The sequence below is a fragment of the Salmo salar genome, chromosome ssa01 (assembly GCF_905237065.1).
Source record: "Salmo salar chromosome ssa01, Ssal_v3.1, whole genome shotgun sequence".
Lineage (NCBI taxonomy): Eukaryota > Metazoa > Chordata > Actinopteri > Salmoniformes > Salmonidae > Salmo > Salmo salar.
The window spans coordinates 53,170,181-53,185,667 of NC_059442.1; the positions used below are offsets into that span (position 1 = coordinate 53,170,181).

Genomic DNA, 15,487 nt, shown 5'->3' on the forward strand with positions numbered 1-15,487 from the left:
TTAATAATAATCTAAATGTATTTTTTTTCTGGGCCCAGTTTCATTGGTATTGTTAACATGGCTTTGCTTTTCCTCATTAGATTCTATGTAGATACATTTTCAATCCATTCTATGTGGATTCACGAAGTCTCTCTAATAGGTCTACCATAAGTTATTTATGTTTTTTTCCCCTTTGTCATTGTTTGATTGCGGCAGTTGATCTCTGCCTAATAAAATCCAAATCATAAACACCTGTTGCTTTGCCAGAGGCTTCCTGTCTGTCAGCCCCTCACAGACCTCATTCCAACTGCCAGTTTATCCTTGTGTTGACAAATAAGAGACCAACAACTGTGGCATCACCAAACCAAGCATTTTCCTAGAGGCAAGAGGTGCGAGGCACACAATACAGACCTTTTGAGAAAGCAAAACGAGTTTCAAGTTTAAGTGCTCCACTTTCTGAAGCTCATCCCAAAGAGATGAACCATGCTGGCATGCTAGCGCGTGTGAAAAAGAGGAAGAGGCCAGTTGAGGCTGGTGCTCAGGGTCAGGTAGAGGTCAAGTTCAAGGAGGTGACGCTGTATCTGGTGGAGAGGAAGATGGGCAGCAGTAGAAGGAACTTTCTGACCAGCCTGGCCAGATCAAAAGGCTTTAGGGTGGAAGATGTCCTCAGGTAGGCCAACCAGCACACTGTAATTCTCAAGTCAAATACATTTTTTTGGTTTCCTTGTTTAACGGTCAAATGAAGGTATTGATTGTGTTATGATAGGTCCTATGTGATATTTTTCCATAACCTCCTGGTCATAATGTTGTTGCTCTATGTCTGATTGTTTGAAGTTTCTTGGTTCCAAGTAATGACATTGTGTATTAAGAAGGAATCGCCCACTAGCCACCACACAAGAGCCTGTATAACAGAGCAGGGTTGTTCCACCTTAAAAAGCACAATAAAGACACAATTTCGACACCCACCATCTCAGATTGTTCTGAAATTGTTTCTGTTGTTAGAAACCGATAAGATTAGCATTCCTGTAACATTATTTGGTTGAAATATAATTACATCTCTAAGAAATTAACCCAATTGATTGCACCCAAATTGGCTATTTTAATTTATAGCATTCATATAATATTGAATAAATATATTACCTAACATCCGATTTGGACCAAACAATGAGTTAGACATGAGGAATCCAAAGAAATGGTCAAAAGCCACAAACAGACCCACCACAACCCACACCAATCACTTATTCCACATTATTTTGTTACAGCCTGAACTGCATAATTAGTTTTACAGACAGAAAATGATCCCACCTTGTCTACCATATTTTGTTTTGTCGACATTTGGAAAGTTTACCGACTAACTTGCTGTTTCCATCAGGCCTGTTGTGAAAATGTTGTACTCACATGCAAATGTTGGATGGAAACCTCATTTGTGTAAGAACATTTTTTGGTCCAAATCGGATGTTAGGTACTATAATTATTAAATATTACAGTGCATTCGGAAAGTATTCAGACCCCTTGGCTTTTTCCACATTTTGTTACGTTACAGCTTTAATCTAAAATGGATTAAATAAAAAATATTCCTCATCAATTTACACACAATAAGCCATAATGACAAAGCAAAAACAGTAAAAAAAAAACCATAAATACCTTATTTCCATAAGTATTCAGACCCTTTGCTTTAAGACTCGAAATTGAGCTCAGGTGCATCCTGTTTCTACAACTTGGTTGTAAATTCAATTGATTGGACATGATTGGGAAAGACACATCTGTCTATATAAGGTCCCACAGCTGACAGTGCTTGACAGAGCAAAAACCAAGCCATGAGGTCGAAGGAATTTTCCGTAGAGCTCCGAGACAGGATTGTGTCGAGGAACAGATCTGGGGAAGGGTACCAAAACATTTCTGCAGCATTGAAGGTCCCCAAAAACACAGTGGCCTCCATCATTCTTAAATGGAAGAAGTTTGGAACTGCCAAGACTCTTTATAGAACTGTCCGCCCGGCCAAACTGAGCAATCGGGGGGAAAGGGCCTTGGTCAGGGAGGTGACCAAGAATCCGGTGGTCACTCTGACAGAGCTCTAGAGTTCCTCTGTGGAGATGGGAGAACCTTCCAGAAGGACAACCATCTCTGTTGCACTCAACCAATCAGGACTTAATGGTAGAGTGGCCAGACGGAAGCCACTCCTCAGTAAAAGGCACATGATTGCCCACTTGGAATTTGCCTAAAGGACTCTGAGACCATGAGAGACAAGAAACCAAGATTGAACTCTTTGGCCTGAATGCCAAGTGTCACGTCTGGAGGAAACCTGGCACCATCTCTACGGTGAAGCATGGTGGTGGCAGCATCATGCTTGGGGATCATTTACAGCGGCAGGGACTGGGAGACTAGTCATAATCGAAGGAAAGATAAATGGAGCAAAGTACTGTACAGAGAGATCCTTGATGAAAACCTACTCCAGAGTGCTCAGGACCTCAGACTGGGGAAAAGGCTTTCCTTCCAACAGGACAACGACCCTAAGCAAACAGCCAAGACAATGCAGAAATGGCTTCGGGACAAGTCTCTGAATGTCCTTGAGTGGCCCAGCCAGAGCCCGGACCTGAACCAGGCGAGACCTGAAAATAGCTGTGTAGCGATGCTCCCCATCAAACCTGACAGAGTTTGAGAGGATCTGCAGAGAAGAATGGGAGAAACTCAGGTGTACCAAGCTTGTAGCGTTTTACCCAAGAAGACTCAAGAAGTACTGAGTAAAGGGTCTGAATACTACTTCCGTTTAACATTTTTAATACATTTGCAAAAATGTCTAAAAACCTGTTTTTGCTTTGTCATTATGGGATGTTGTGTGTAGATTTGGGGGGGGGCAACTTAATCCATTTTAGAATAAGGCTGTAATTTAACAAAATTTGGAAAAAGTCAAGGGGTCTAAATACTTTCCAAATGCTATGTATATGAATCCTATAAATGTAAAATTGACAATTTGGGTGAGATCAATTAGCTTAATTTCTCAGAGATCAAATTATATTTCAAGAAAATAATGCTTCCGGGAATGCTTAACTTATCTCTTCCTCACTACAGAAACGATTTCAGAAAAATCTGAGATGGTGGGTGTCATGGCTTGCTGAATTGACGTGGAGCCAGCAGCCAGCCACAGGTTAATTTAATGATCCATTGTGCCATAGCTGGGTGGCAGCGGTAGCTAGCGATACTGAGCTGTTCAAGCCCAGCCAGGCAGATAGAGCTGTGTAGGTCTGCCTGATGGGCACCAGTGGGAGTAGCCGAACTGGGAGGCTGTAGAACAGAGCTGCTGCCAGCGCCGCATCGCACCAGGCTGGGGATGATGGCAGCATTCCCAGAAACACAGCTTGAGCGCCTCTACGGTTACACTTGGCTTGATACAATTGTTTGAAACCAACCACAGGAAATAGGCCGTGTGTGCGCCTCGAACTGACATTCTGCCTAGCAGACAATTTGATATCAGCTGCAGTTTTGATAACACCTCCCTAACACAGCCTTACACAAACAAGATATTCTCTGGAAACAAGATATTCTCTGGAACGTTATACACACACACACACGCACACACACACGCAAGCAGGCAGGCAGGCACACATACATTGTTTGGTGCGGGTGAATGCTGTTTGTGAGGTGGATGAGAGGCACAAACCCTTGTTTATAATTTATCAAGTATCTGATCAGTTTAACCACAAATCCACCATTCAAATTTCAACTCTGAAACGCAAATACACAACGCTGTATGCATTATCAAGTTTTTATCAAGAATTGCGAGTTTATCATAGGAATGTTGAGTGATGAGCTAGTTTGGGATTTTGGCTTTAGCTGCTGTGAAATTAATGGCATGTCGATAATTCTGTTATCGACACACACCTTCCGTAATCTTGATTTTGGATCTCCTAGTGGGATGCAGTAGGATGCAGTGTACACTCCAGTTAGCACAGGCGTCAGCTCTCCCTATCTGAACCCCATTGACTTTAGCCTGTCCTTGCTCACTGCGCTGGAGCTCAGGGTCCCACTGTTCCTGGGAACTCCAATCTGGTGCAGCAGGGCATGCTTGCTCATTTGCATATCTATCTGCCGTGCCATTTTACATTCACTGCTGGTCGCAAGTCAGAAAAATATCAGGATTGTGGCCTAGATTATAGGGGCTGTGTTTCTGTATGGAGGGCAGTGAGCAAAAGAGCAGTGAGGGAATGAGAGAGCACTCTTTTTTATCCTTGAGAGAGCACTCTGTTTTATTTATCCACCACGGCTAAATTCAGTACCTATCTATCAATTTAAGCACAGGGTTGAATATCTACATCGGTCCACACTCGATTGTGACATTTTGAAAGACTTCCTGTTTTTTTTGTTAAAATCAACAGATGGCGATTTAATCGGAAGGACACTTTATTTTTTCCTTTTTCTAAGAGGAAGGGTTTTACCACTTCTTTGTCTGTAAATAACAATATTCAGTACACCACAATAACTTCCAATGTTGATGTTGGCAGTGTGTAGAATTTTTTTCTTCTTCAGTTTGGTGATAATATAGTCATATTCACACCTGCGCAAAGACATTGAATTTGATTATATGCTCTATCCACTCATACTGTTTGTGTTATCTTTGATGAGCCTCACTCTGTAGCTGTTATTGTTGTGGAGCCTCTCTAAACCTGGTCTCAGCGGCAGGCCAACCAACCAACCAGCCAGTACACAGAGCAGTCAGACAGAGCATAAGTTTCACTGCTGATTTGGCCAATTAGGCCTTTGCCTCTCTCCTGAAGTGACGCTCTGTTAGGCTGTTGGGATGTCCTGGGGGGGGCGTAAGGAGCCGTTCCGCTGTTTTACCTCAGCTAGGAGACAGGAAGAGAAGAAGGAGCGTGGGGAGGATAATCATGCACGGACAGGTGCTTTGATTGGCTCATTGGTATGGTGGTTACACACTGGTGGAACAGAGAGGGTTTCCAGCTGGCAGAAAACCAGACACGTCTGTAGTGAGGATCCCTATGGAGCTGTGGGATGCTCTAAGTCAGGGATGGGAAACTTTGAATGGGGTGGGTGCCATAAAAAATCTGAACTCACCATGAGAGGCCAAAATTGCACCTTAAGTTTTCGACTATTCTAACTCGCAACATTAAGTTTCCCATTCCTGCTGTTGGTGAATGCATATCTTTATGGATCTCAATTGTGAATGCATATCTCGCCTGGCTTGCCGGTCCTGACATTTTCCTTAGTCCTCAGCTCTCTGTAGCCACTAGACGACTCCTCTGCTAGTGATGTGTAGCCCCCACTTGTAACCACATCATAAGGCATTATACCTGCAGGCTTTATGTAAAGTTTTATTGTAATTTGACTGACCTGTGACCCCCTTCTTCCTATTCCTTTTGCAGTGATGATGTCACTCACGTGGTGGCGGAGGACAATCAGGCTGAGGTGTTGTGGGCGTGGCTGATGGGACATGGTCTGAGGGATGTCTCCAGACTGGCTGTGCTGGACATCTCCTGGTTCACGGACAGCATGAGGGAGGGGAGACCTGTCAGAGTGGAGACCAGGCACCGTATTCAGGTGAGGGAACCTGTGGTCAGTGTGAGTGTATGTGGGCATTTGCCGCTGTGTGTGTGTGTGTGTGTGTGTGTGTGTGTGGTGGTACACACAAATCCCCAAAATACAAATAAAGGAATGAATAAATATCAGGATGAGCAATGTCGGAGTCTGGATAATAACTATCTATGTATATGATGGTGTGTATAGACATTATGGACAGCATATGAATAGAAAATATGTGTACATTAGTAGTTGTGTAGGATGAGCCTTGACTAGAATACAGTATATACATATGAAATGTGTAAAAGAGTAAACATTATTAAAGTGATCAGTGTTCAATGACTATGTACATTGGGCAGCAGTCTCTAAGGTGCAGGGTTTAGTACCGGGTGGTAGCCGGCTAATAACAGTGACTAAAGTTCAGGGCAGGGTACTGGGTGGAGGCCGGCTAATAACAGTGACTAAAGTTCAGGGCAGGGTACTGGGTGGAGGCCGGTTAGTGTTGACTATTTAACAGTCTGATGGCCTGGAGATGTGTACGTGTGTAGCGAGTGTGTATGTGTGTGTGTGCAAGAGAGAATATTTTGGAAAACAAAGGAAATACAGTATAGATATAATTTGTCTGAGGTGTCACAGACAATATAGGCCTCTCTCCCCACTGAAACCATTTGCTAGCAGATGGGCATCTTGGTGGGGCTGTTTGTAATACTGTAGAATTTATTAAAGATGCACTGACAAACGTTTGTATAATTTCAGCCAGTAGTTTTGAATGTGGTGCTCATTAGCAAAAGGTGGTCCCCGTTTCTTGTGTACTAGTCATCCATTTAGCAAGATATGTTATGTCCTGCAAAATATATACATGTATATATAATTTAATATAATTTGTACAATATGTTGCGAATTTGTTATTCTTAATATCCTGGAGTGCACCTTTTAATTGCTACAGAATACTATTAACATGTCTGTGATTGGTGCATTGGAGTGTTGATGTCCATTTTAGCTATGTTGATGGGTTCAAGTCTAAATCATGGCCTCTTGGCCCATGAACTTACACTACCGGTCAAATGTTTTAGAACACCTACTCATTCAAGGGTTTTTCTTGATTTTCTTTACTATTTTCTACATTGTAGAATAATAATGAAGACATCAACACTATGAAATAACACATGGAATCATGTAGTAAGCAGAAAAGTGTTAAACAAATCAATTTCTTTTATGAGATTCTTCAAATAGCCACCCTTTGCCTTGATGACTGCTTTACACACTCTTGGCATTCTCTCAACCAGCTTCACCTGGAATGCTTTTCCAACAGTCTTGAAGGAGTTCCCACATATGCTGAGCACTTGTTAGCTGCTTTTCCTTCACTCTGCGGTCCAACTCATCCCAAACCATCTCAATTTGGTTGAGGTCAGGGGATTGTGGAGGCCAGGTTATCTGATGCAGCACTCCATCACTCTCCTTCTTATTAAAATAGCCCTTACACAGCCTGGAGGTGTGTTGGGTCATTGTCCTGTTGAAAAACAAATGATAGTCCCACTAAGCTCAATCCAGACTGATGACATATTGCTGCAGAATGCTGTGGTATCCATGCTGGTTAAGTGTGCCTTGAATTCTAAATAAATTACAGACAGTGTCACCAGCAAAGAACCACTCGTGTTCCTTGGCCCAAGCAAGTCTCTTCTTCTTATTGGTGTCCTTTAGTAGTGGTTTCTTTGTGACCATGAAGGCCTGATTCACACAGTCTCCTCTGAACAGTTGATGTTGAGATGTCTGTCACTTGAACTCTATGAATCATTTATTTGGGCTGCAATTTCTGAGGCTTCTAAGTCTAATCAACTTATCCTCTGCAGTGGAGGTAACTCTGGGTCTTCCATTCCTGTGGTGGTCCATGTGAGACAGCTTCATCATAGCGCTTGATTGTTTTTGTGACTGCACTTGAAGAAACTTTCAAAGTTCTTGAAATGTTCCATATTGACTGACCTCCATATCTTAAAGTAATGATGGACTGTAGTTTCTCTTTGATTATTTTTGCTGTTCTTGCCATAATATGGACTTGGTCTTTTAGCCCTATTTGGTGTCTTCTGTATACCCCCCTACCTTGTCACAACACAACTGATTGGCTCAAACACATTAAGAAGGAGAGAAATTCCACAAATGATCTTTTAAGAAGGCACACCTGTTAATTGAAATGCATTCCAGGTGATTACCTCATGAAGCTGGTTGAGAGAATGCCAAGAGTGTGAAAAGCTGTCATCAAGGCAAAGGGTGGCTATTTGAAGAATCTCAAATATAAAATATATTTTGATTTGTTTAATACTTTTGGTTACTGCATGATTCCATATGTTTTATTTCATAGTTTTCATGTCGTCACTATTATTCTACAATTAATTTTTTATATAAAGAAAAACCCTTGTATGAGTAGGTGTTCTAAAACTTTTGACCGGTAGTGTACATCAGATAGTCCCAGCCGGTATTATATAGAACGTCGCAGTCCCACCTGCCTGTGGGGAAAACAACCTGAGTTTACCTATGTTACCCCATTACCCCTCTTGACCTTTTTCAAACACAATTTTCTTGTCTGCTTGTTTTAGTCAATTAAAAACAACATTTAAGAAAAGCACAACATGTCTAAAGATTACTTTTCAACATTGCCTGCTCCCGAGCATTCTGACTACTTAGAAAAACATAATGTTGTATGGATAACCTCCTTTTAATGACAGTGCTAGTGAGTGCTAGGTAGCTACCAAGACCAACAACACAAACAATCGGACTATACAGCTACAAGTAGTGAGTGGAGTTACAAACGGACAATGCTAAACAAGTTAAATGTCTTACCTGTGATATAATGTTTTCCACACATAGCTACGTGTAGTCTATTTGGACACTGGGTCCCCACATTTCCCGCTCTCCCACAATAAATAGCTTGAAGCCACCAGGCTCTTCCTGCAGGCTATATTTCCCTATGTGGGATCATTACAAACCACAGGTCAAGATTCTTGACCTGCATACGTGTACATTGAACAACACAGCAGCTTTTTGGCATGTTTTGTTATTTCTGTATAACAAAAAATGTTCGATGAAGTTGGCTCTTTTACAATGTGGGGACAATGTTTTCCCAATTTGTGTGCGTGGTCGAGGGGATTTCCTTCTTATTAGTGAATATCGACTCGGAGAATAGCGCAGACATGTTTTATGTTTGGTTGCTAAGAGCCCGTGTTAATTTAAAACCAGTTTTACCCATTCTATTCCATTGCCATGGCAATTCTAAATGAAAATAATACATTACGTTTGGTTGGAACTCAGTTTTGGGGCAACAGCCCCAAGACTAGGCGTGCGACTTGTTTCTGCTATCTGAGATTATACATTTATCAAAAATGGACGTCTACATTCAGCAAATTGTCCAGTATTTCCCATGACAGGGACAGTATCTTCCTGGTCTGGAGGTCTCCTCCACACAGAATAACACCTCAACCCCACCAAGCCCACTTTCTCAGGCATCCTCTGCTACAGGGAGGCGAGGTAGCCTGACTTCACAATAAGTACCACCCTACTACAGTATCTACACTGTTAAAACCTATTCTGTAACCAGGTTTCCATACATTCTTTTTATGCGGGTAAAGTACATATCAGATAAAACATTTCACGACAGGCCTGATAGAAACAGCAAATTTGTCGGCACACTTTCCAAATGTCGAAAAAACGAAAAAACAAGGTGGGATCTTTTTGTGTCAGTAAAATTATTTATGCTAGAAATGGCGGTGGAAACGCTTTTATGCGCAACGATTGATATAATAACCATCATATTGAAGTAAACTTGGTAGTGTGAATTAGTCCATGAAAGAATGATGTTTGAGAAGGAGAGACAGATAGTAAAATGCAACCTTGAACTTACTGAGTCAATTTTCTCAACGACATTTGCAATAATGCTAATTACCATATAGTAATTGATTAGTCGGTATGTCACTGGTGACGCTCAATAAAGGAGTAATAAGGATTTTATATTTTATCTAAAGTTAATATATTTAATTCTAACAGATTTTAAGGGGGCGCTTTGTGTAGGGTGTGTGTGTGTGTGTGTGTGTGTGTGTGTGTGTGTGTGTGTGTGTGTGTGTGTGTGTGTGTGTGTGTGTGTGTGTGTGTGTGTCAAAGAGAGGAATTGTAGAGAGAACACTTAACTTTCTCTAGCCTCCACTCACATTAAGACATTTCAGTTTGCTTGACAGCGGCAGAAGGATCCCCCATAATGCTCTCGCATGTCAAATAGACCCATCAGCGTAACATCAGGGCTCGGAGCTCGCTCCTAACCAAAACACAGATTTGTTTCTCCTGGAAGGCACTGTGGAGGCATCTGCAATAGATAAAGAAATATACTGCCTGGTTCTTCTCTTCTTCCTACCATAACTGGGTACAAATGTGATTCCAAATCATTTCAAATACTTTAGCTAGGCTGGATTGAGCTTGCCTGGAGTAATGAAACCAATAGAAAGACCCAAATGTGCAAACCCAGTCCATCTGACACTTCAGACAAGCTAAAGCAAATAAAGTATTTGAAATATTTCAAATAGTATTTGAATCCAGTTCCACTTCCCACCAGCCTCATCACAAAAGGGTTCGCAAGCCTGCCTTTCTGACAACATTATGCAAAGATATGATGAGTGTGTGCCAACGTTATATGCAACAACGGATATGAAAATGTCCCATTTCCCATTCCTGCGCAGTCATTCGTGCGATTCCATATGAAATGCTCAAATCTGGCCCATCAATAGATTTCTGGTGGCTATGTCATTAAGCAGCTGAGCTAATGATGCAATGTTAACGTTTATCGACCTGTCTCCATAGGTAACCACAAGCCTCTTTTACTGCTTATCCCGTGATGTATCCCTATTCTAAATTGAACAAGGCAATACACCATGGCATTTACGTGTGCCACGCTTCCAATAGAGAGTTATAAATCTATTTAAGAGCCTTGTGTAGAGAGACAATATTCTCAGAGCTGGCTTTGCTAACACTTTTGCCTCAGGGTCTTCCTAACACTATAAAAACATTATGCGTTTTACAACCATATATATTTCACCCTGTACCCTGCACACTGTGTCTGAGGGGAATTTTACCTATTAAAAAACTATTGAAATGTAATATTTCCGTTAGGTACATATCAGTAGGGAAACATACACTGAGTGTAGAAAACATTAGGAACATCTTCCTAATATTGAGTTGCACCCCTTTTGCCCTTAGAACAGCCTCAATTCCTTTGGGCATGGACGTCGAAGCGGGATACTGGCCCATGCTGACTCCAATGCTTCCCAAAGTTGTGTCAAGTTGGCTGGATGTCCTTTGGTGGTGGACCTTTCTTGATACACACGGGAATCTGTGAATGTGTGCCATTCACCCTCTGAATGGCACACATACACAATCCATGTCTCAATTGTCTCAAGGTTTAAAAATCCTTTAACCTGTCTCCTCCTGATCATAGCTTTCACCTGGATTCACCTGGTCAGTCTATGTCATGGAAAGAGCAGAGCAATGTTTTGTACACTCCATAAATGTATTTACTGATATCAATAACTATAATGTTTTATATCATAAAGTATTTATCAATATTAAAAAATTATATGATAATGACATTCATGGGGTGGGATTACATTTGTATGCTGTTAAATACACCTTGCACAGTTCTCATTTAGTTGCCTCAATTTTTATTAAAAAAATTATTACATTTGATTGTTTTTCCTATAGAACTACACAACTTACTCCTCATTCTCAAATTGAAAGTGAAATTATATATATATATTTTAAGATATAAAGTGTTTTGATTGTATGTCTTCACACCCCAGAGTTAATTGGTGGAATCACATTTGGCAGCCATTACAGCTGTGAATAATTTTGAATAAGATTCTACTAACCTTGCACAACTCTTAGGGCAACGTATCCATTGTTTTCAAAATTACTCAAGCTAAGTAAATTTGGTTGCGATCATTGATGGACAACAACAATAGTCTTCCCTGTGGCTCAGTTGGTAGAGCATGGTGTGTGCAACACCAGGGTTGTGGGTTCAATTCCCACGGGGGGCCAGTACAAAAAAATTAAACAAAAAAAAAAAATTAATGAAATGTATGCATTCACTACTGTAAGTTGCTCTGGATAAGAGTGTCTGCTAAAATGTAAATATTCAATACTTGTCACTGATTTTCAAGCAGATTTAGGTCAGGACTGAAATGACTAGTCTTACAGCTGTCGTAGAGAGGGGACCAAAGCGCAGCGTGGGAAGTGTTTGTTATATTTATTAAACAATGAAAACACTAGAACAAAGAAACAAACCGAAAAGCCAAACAGTTCCATCAGGTAACGAAATACAAAACAGAAAATAACTACCCACAAAACACAGGTGGGAAAAGGCTACCTAAGTATGATTACTAATCAGAGACAACGATAGACAGCTGCCTCTGATTAGGAACCATACTCGGCCCAACACAAAGAAATACAAAACATAGAATGCCCACCCCACACCCTGACCTAACAAAATAGAGAAATAAACCGTCTCTCTCAGGTCAGGGCGTGACAACTAGACCGTTGAGGAATTCTCAACACCTTTGAATTTGTGTAATTGTTCCTCAAAAAAATCTCAGTGTTAGGTTTTCTGAAGACTATGGCAGATTTTCCTCTAACTTTTGACCTGTCCTTTGGTCCTTTCATATATATGTTGATCCTAACATACTCCACAGCCACTACCGGTAACAGGCATACCCATAACATGATGCTGCCAACACAATACTCATCTTATTCAACATGATTCACACCTGTAATGGCTGCCAATTGTGCTTCAACCAAGTATTAACAATGGCCGGGCTGCCGGAAAACGTGTGGCCAGGCGGCATTTGCCCCAGCACTTTTCAACGTACTTTGATTTATTTTATATAAAATACAGTACATCGACACAAATAAGTAAAAAGAGGGGCAAAGTATGTTTTTTGTTGTTGTCGATTTGCCTCATGATTTGTGAACTCATGCACAATTTCTCTGTTCTTCCCATTGGAGTGCTGCTGCAGGCTTTGTGTGTCTGACCAATCAGATTCAAGGAAAGTGCAGGTCTCTGAAGGTGCACTCTCCACTTTCCTCTAGTATTTATTTAGCAAGCGTGATGAAACATCACTCCAGGCACCTAAACATTAGTGATCTGACATGCTGTATTGCATGGAAATTATACTTTTTTTCATTCTGATCAACTGTAGGCTACTAACAACAGCAGCTGCATAGTCTAGCCTGCTATGCACCCTGTCCCTCTGGCCAGGGTAAACGAAGCGATAATGTTCTGTAGGCCTAGTTATAGGCCATTTGTTTGTGAGAAAATGTGGAGGGGATCAAATTTGGTTTATATTCAAACTTGGGCTGACTAGGCTATCTAGACTTTTTTAATCCAAAATGATTAACTGGAATTAATCAATAAACACAATAGCTGACATAGACTAGCTGACTTTTAATTAGGCCTACAGTTGGATAAGGCAGGATTACACGATGCAAACCTGCATAAAGCAAGCTCAGCCCTGTGAGTTTTCAGGGAATTCAGGGGAGAGGGATTTGTGATAAAGTTTTTATACAACTATTTTTTTTTTTACTGAGGATTTTTTTTTTTTAACCCATTTGCTGCTTTCTTATGTGGTTTAACTAAGGGAAAGCAGTGGTAAAATACAGAATTGGAAGATGTGAGAAAAGTCTGGTAATAAACATTTCCCCATTAAAATATCAACATCTTAAAGTGCTCACAATTACTTTTGTTAAATATTCTGCCTTTAATCATTCCCATATGTTAATTTCCAGCTGCCAAAGATAAGTGGAACATTGGGAAGTGCTCAGAAATGTCAGTATAAAGGGTACCTGTACTAGCCACATTATTCAATGAATATGCAAAAATATGATTAATAAAGGTGCAGATGAACTGATCAATCTTGTGGGTTTATAGATGAGGGGATACAGATAGCTGGAGTATAAAGTATTCAAAAAGTCAGATATCAGTGAGGGGTTCATCACTTTTAAATAAGTTTTATGTTGTAATCACCCAATAGAAAACACATTTTATCTTCATTATAAATCAAATCCAAAGTTGATGCAAGGATATCAATGAAACTACCAATAAACAATTTACCAGAGAGAATTTCTATGAAAAGAGATTCATCATCAATGTTATCAGATGTAAGTGCGAGGTTCTCTTTTACAAAGAATTGAAAACGTTTATGAACAAAAATGGACACTCCTCCTCCTACTCTTGAGGTTCTACAGTGGTGAACAGCATTATAAGGAGATGTATAAGGAGATGTGATAAAACCATGGTTGTCTCTTCAGTTAACCATGTTTCTGAAAGGGCAACAAAGGAAAATGAATGATTGAGAGAAGACAGATAATGAACAAGGTGGTCACGATTTTTAAGAATACTGCGAACGTTCAAATGAAAGTTAGAAAATAAGCTTGTCTTGGAATTAGATAAACTGCTATACAGGTTGTTAAATTGCTTAGCATTATAGTAATCACAAGTGATAGAATAATTTCTGGTAAATTTCAGGAAATTTGAATCTGTATCAACACAATCATTATATTTATTGTTCTCTTCATTAATATCTAATGGGTCTTTACATCCTCAATTCCATCGATTAAAATGTTATTGCGCCTCGATCGGTTTTCGAGGTAGTCTCCTTTGGGAAGAGTGCTTGTCAAGTGTTGTTTGGAAATTTGCGAAATCCTCAGACATGGTTTTGAATGCGGTCTGGCAGGTGACATTCGTGACCTTTATCTCCTCCACCTCCGACAGCGTAAATTCCAAACTGTGTTTAAATTCCATTACAGATCATCAACCCTTTTGTGTGTAGAATCTATAAAGAGCTGCAGGAAGGACTTAAAGTGTATTTTCCTGCAGATCTTTTAGATCTTTATAGAACTCTTTTTGTTGATCGAGTAGTTCATGGAGTGTAGTGCTTGATAACGTATTCCCCTTTCGCATTGAGCTTTGCGGCGTTTTATGGGGTTAGCCATGCTACAAGCTTGTTGTGAGCTAAAAAGAGTTTGCGAACACAACCGACACCCCACCTCCCAAAAACAAGCTGCGCCAGTGAAAATGGCAAACACACTCAAGCAACACACACTTGTTCACACATGCACCATTGAGATCACACATGCACGATAAACAGTGAGAAAGCGTAGAACTTGCTCACTGTATGGACCCTGGCTGCACTTACCTAAACGAGCTGGGAGATTACCAACTCGCATGTTAGTGTTGCAGATACAAGCAGTATGCGGGGCAGTAAGCCAAAACACAGGTCAAAGATGCTTGGGAGAGACAATGGTAGGAGTATTTTCTTACCCACGGAACGAGCAGCATGAACGAGCAGAGTGAACGAGTATCGTCCGATGTAGTTATCAAAAAAACAACAACATTGAATTATGGATATAAAAAATTCAATTAATATATGTTAAAACGGCTTTCCATCGTACAGTGGCTGTTTTGCGTGAGTGGGATGTGAAATAGGTGATGGTGAGAACAAAGAGAGAGGAGACGGTGAGTGAGAGATTGTGGGAATGGTTGCAAGATTGGAAAGAGATGTGTAAGTCCTGTGAACACAGAGACACCTGTTGTCCCTGTGTGGTGGCTGTCATCAATCTTCTGTTTAGTTAGGGCTAGTGCCCCTCCGTAGGGGGGGATGCCTCTGTGACCCCTAACCCTAGTTGACGGCCTGAACACACCTCTCTCTCTGTGTGGATACCACTAGTCTGTGTAGACACACACGAACGGTTAGTCAGAGGATTAAAACTACCACAAAGGCAGAACTTTTTTTTTTATGTTACATTCTGATCTGTATAAGAGAGGAGAAAGTAAGTTTCACTTTTGATTGGCATAAAATCTGGTGCCATGAAATATATTCAGAGCTATTCAATGTTTTTTTTTTTAAGAACAGGAGAGCCCTCTGGCTAGGGAATAACTGATGATTTT

General features: G+C 40.7%; 1 protein-coding gene across 2 annotated transcripts in view; it reads left to right on the top strand.

Moving 5' to 3' along the window:
- Positions 1-327: 327 nt before the first annotated feature.
- LOC106605322 (DNA nucleotidylexotransferase) overlaps positions 328-15,487 on the top strand; it is a 143,807-nt gene continuing 128,647 nt past the window's right edge. For both annotated transcript variants that reach the window (XM_014200816.2, XM_014200825.2), the window contains exons 1-2: positions 328-649; positions 5,358-5,532. In XM_014200816.2, the coding sequence (XP_014056291.1) occupies positions 456-649; positions 5,358-5,532 (369 nt within the window). In that variant the 5' untranslated portion in view covers positions 328-455. The remainder of the gene's footprint in view (positions 650-5,357; positions 5,533-15,487) is intronic.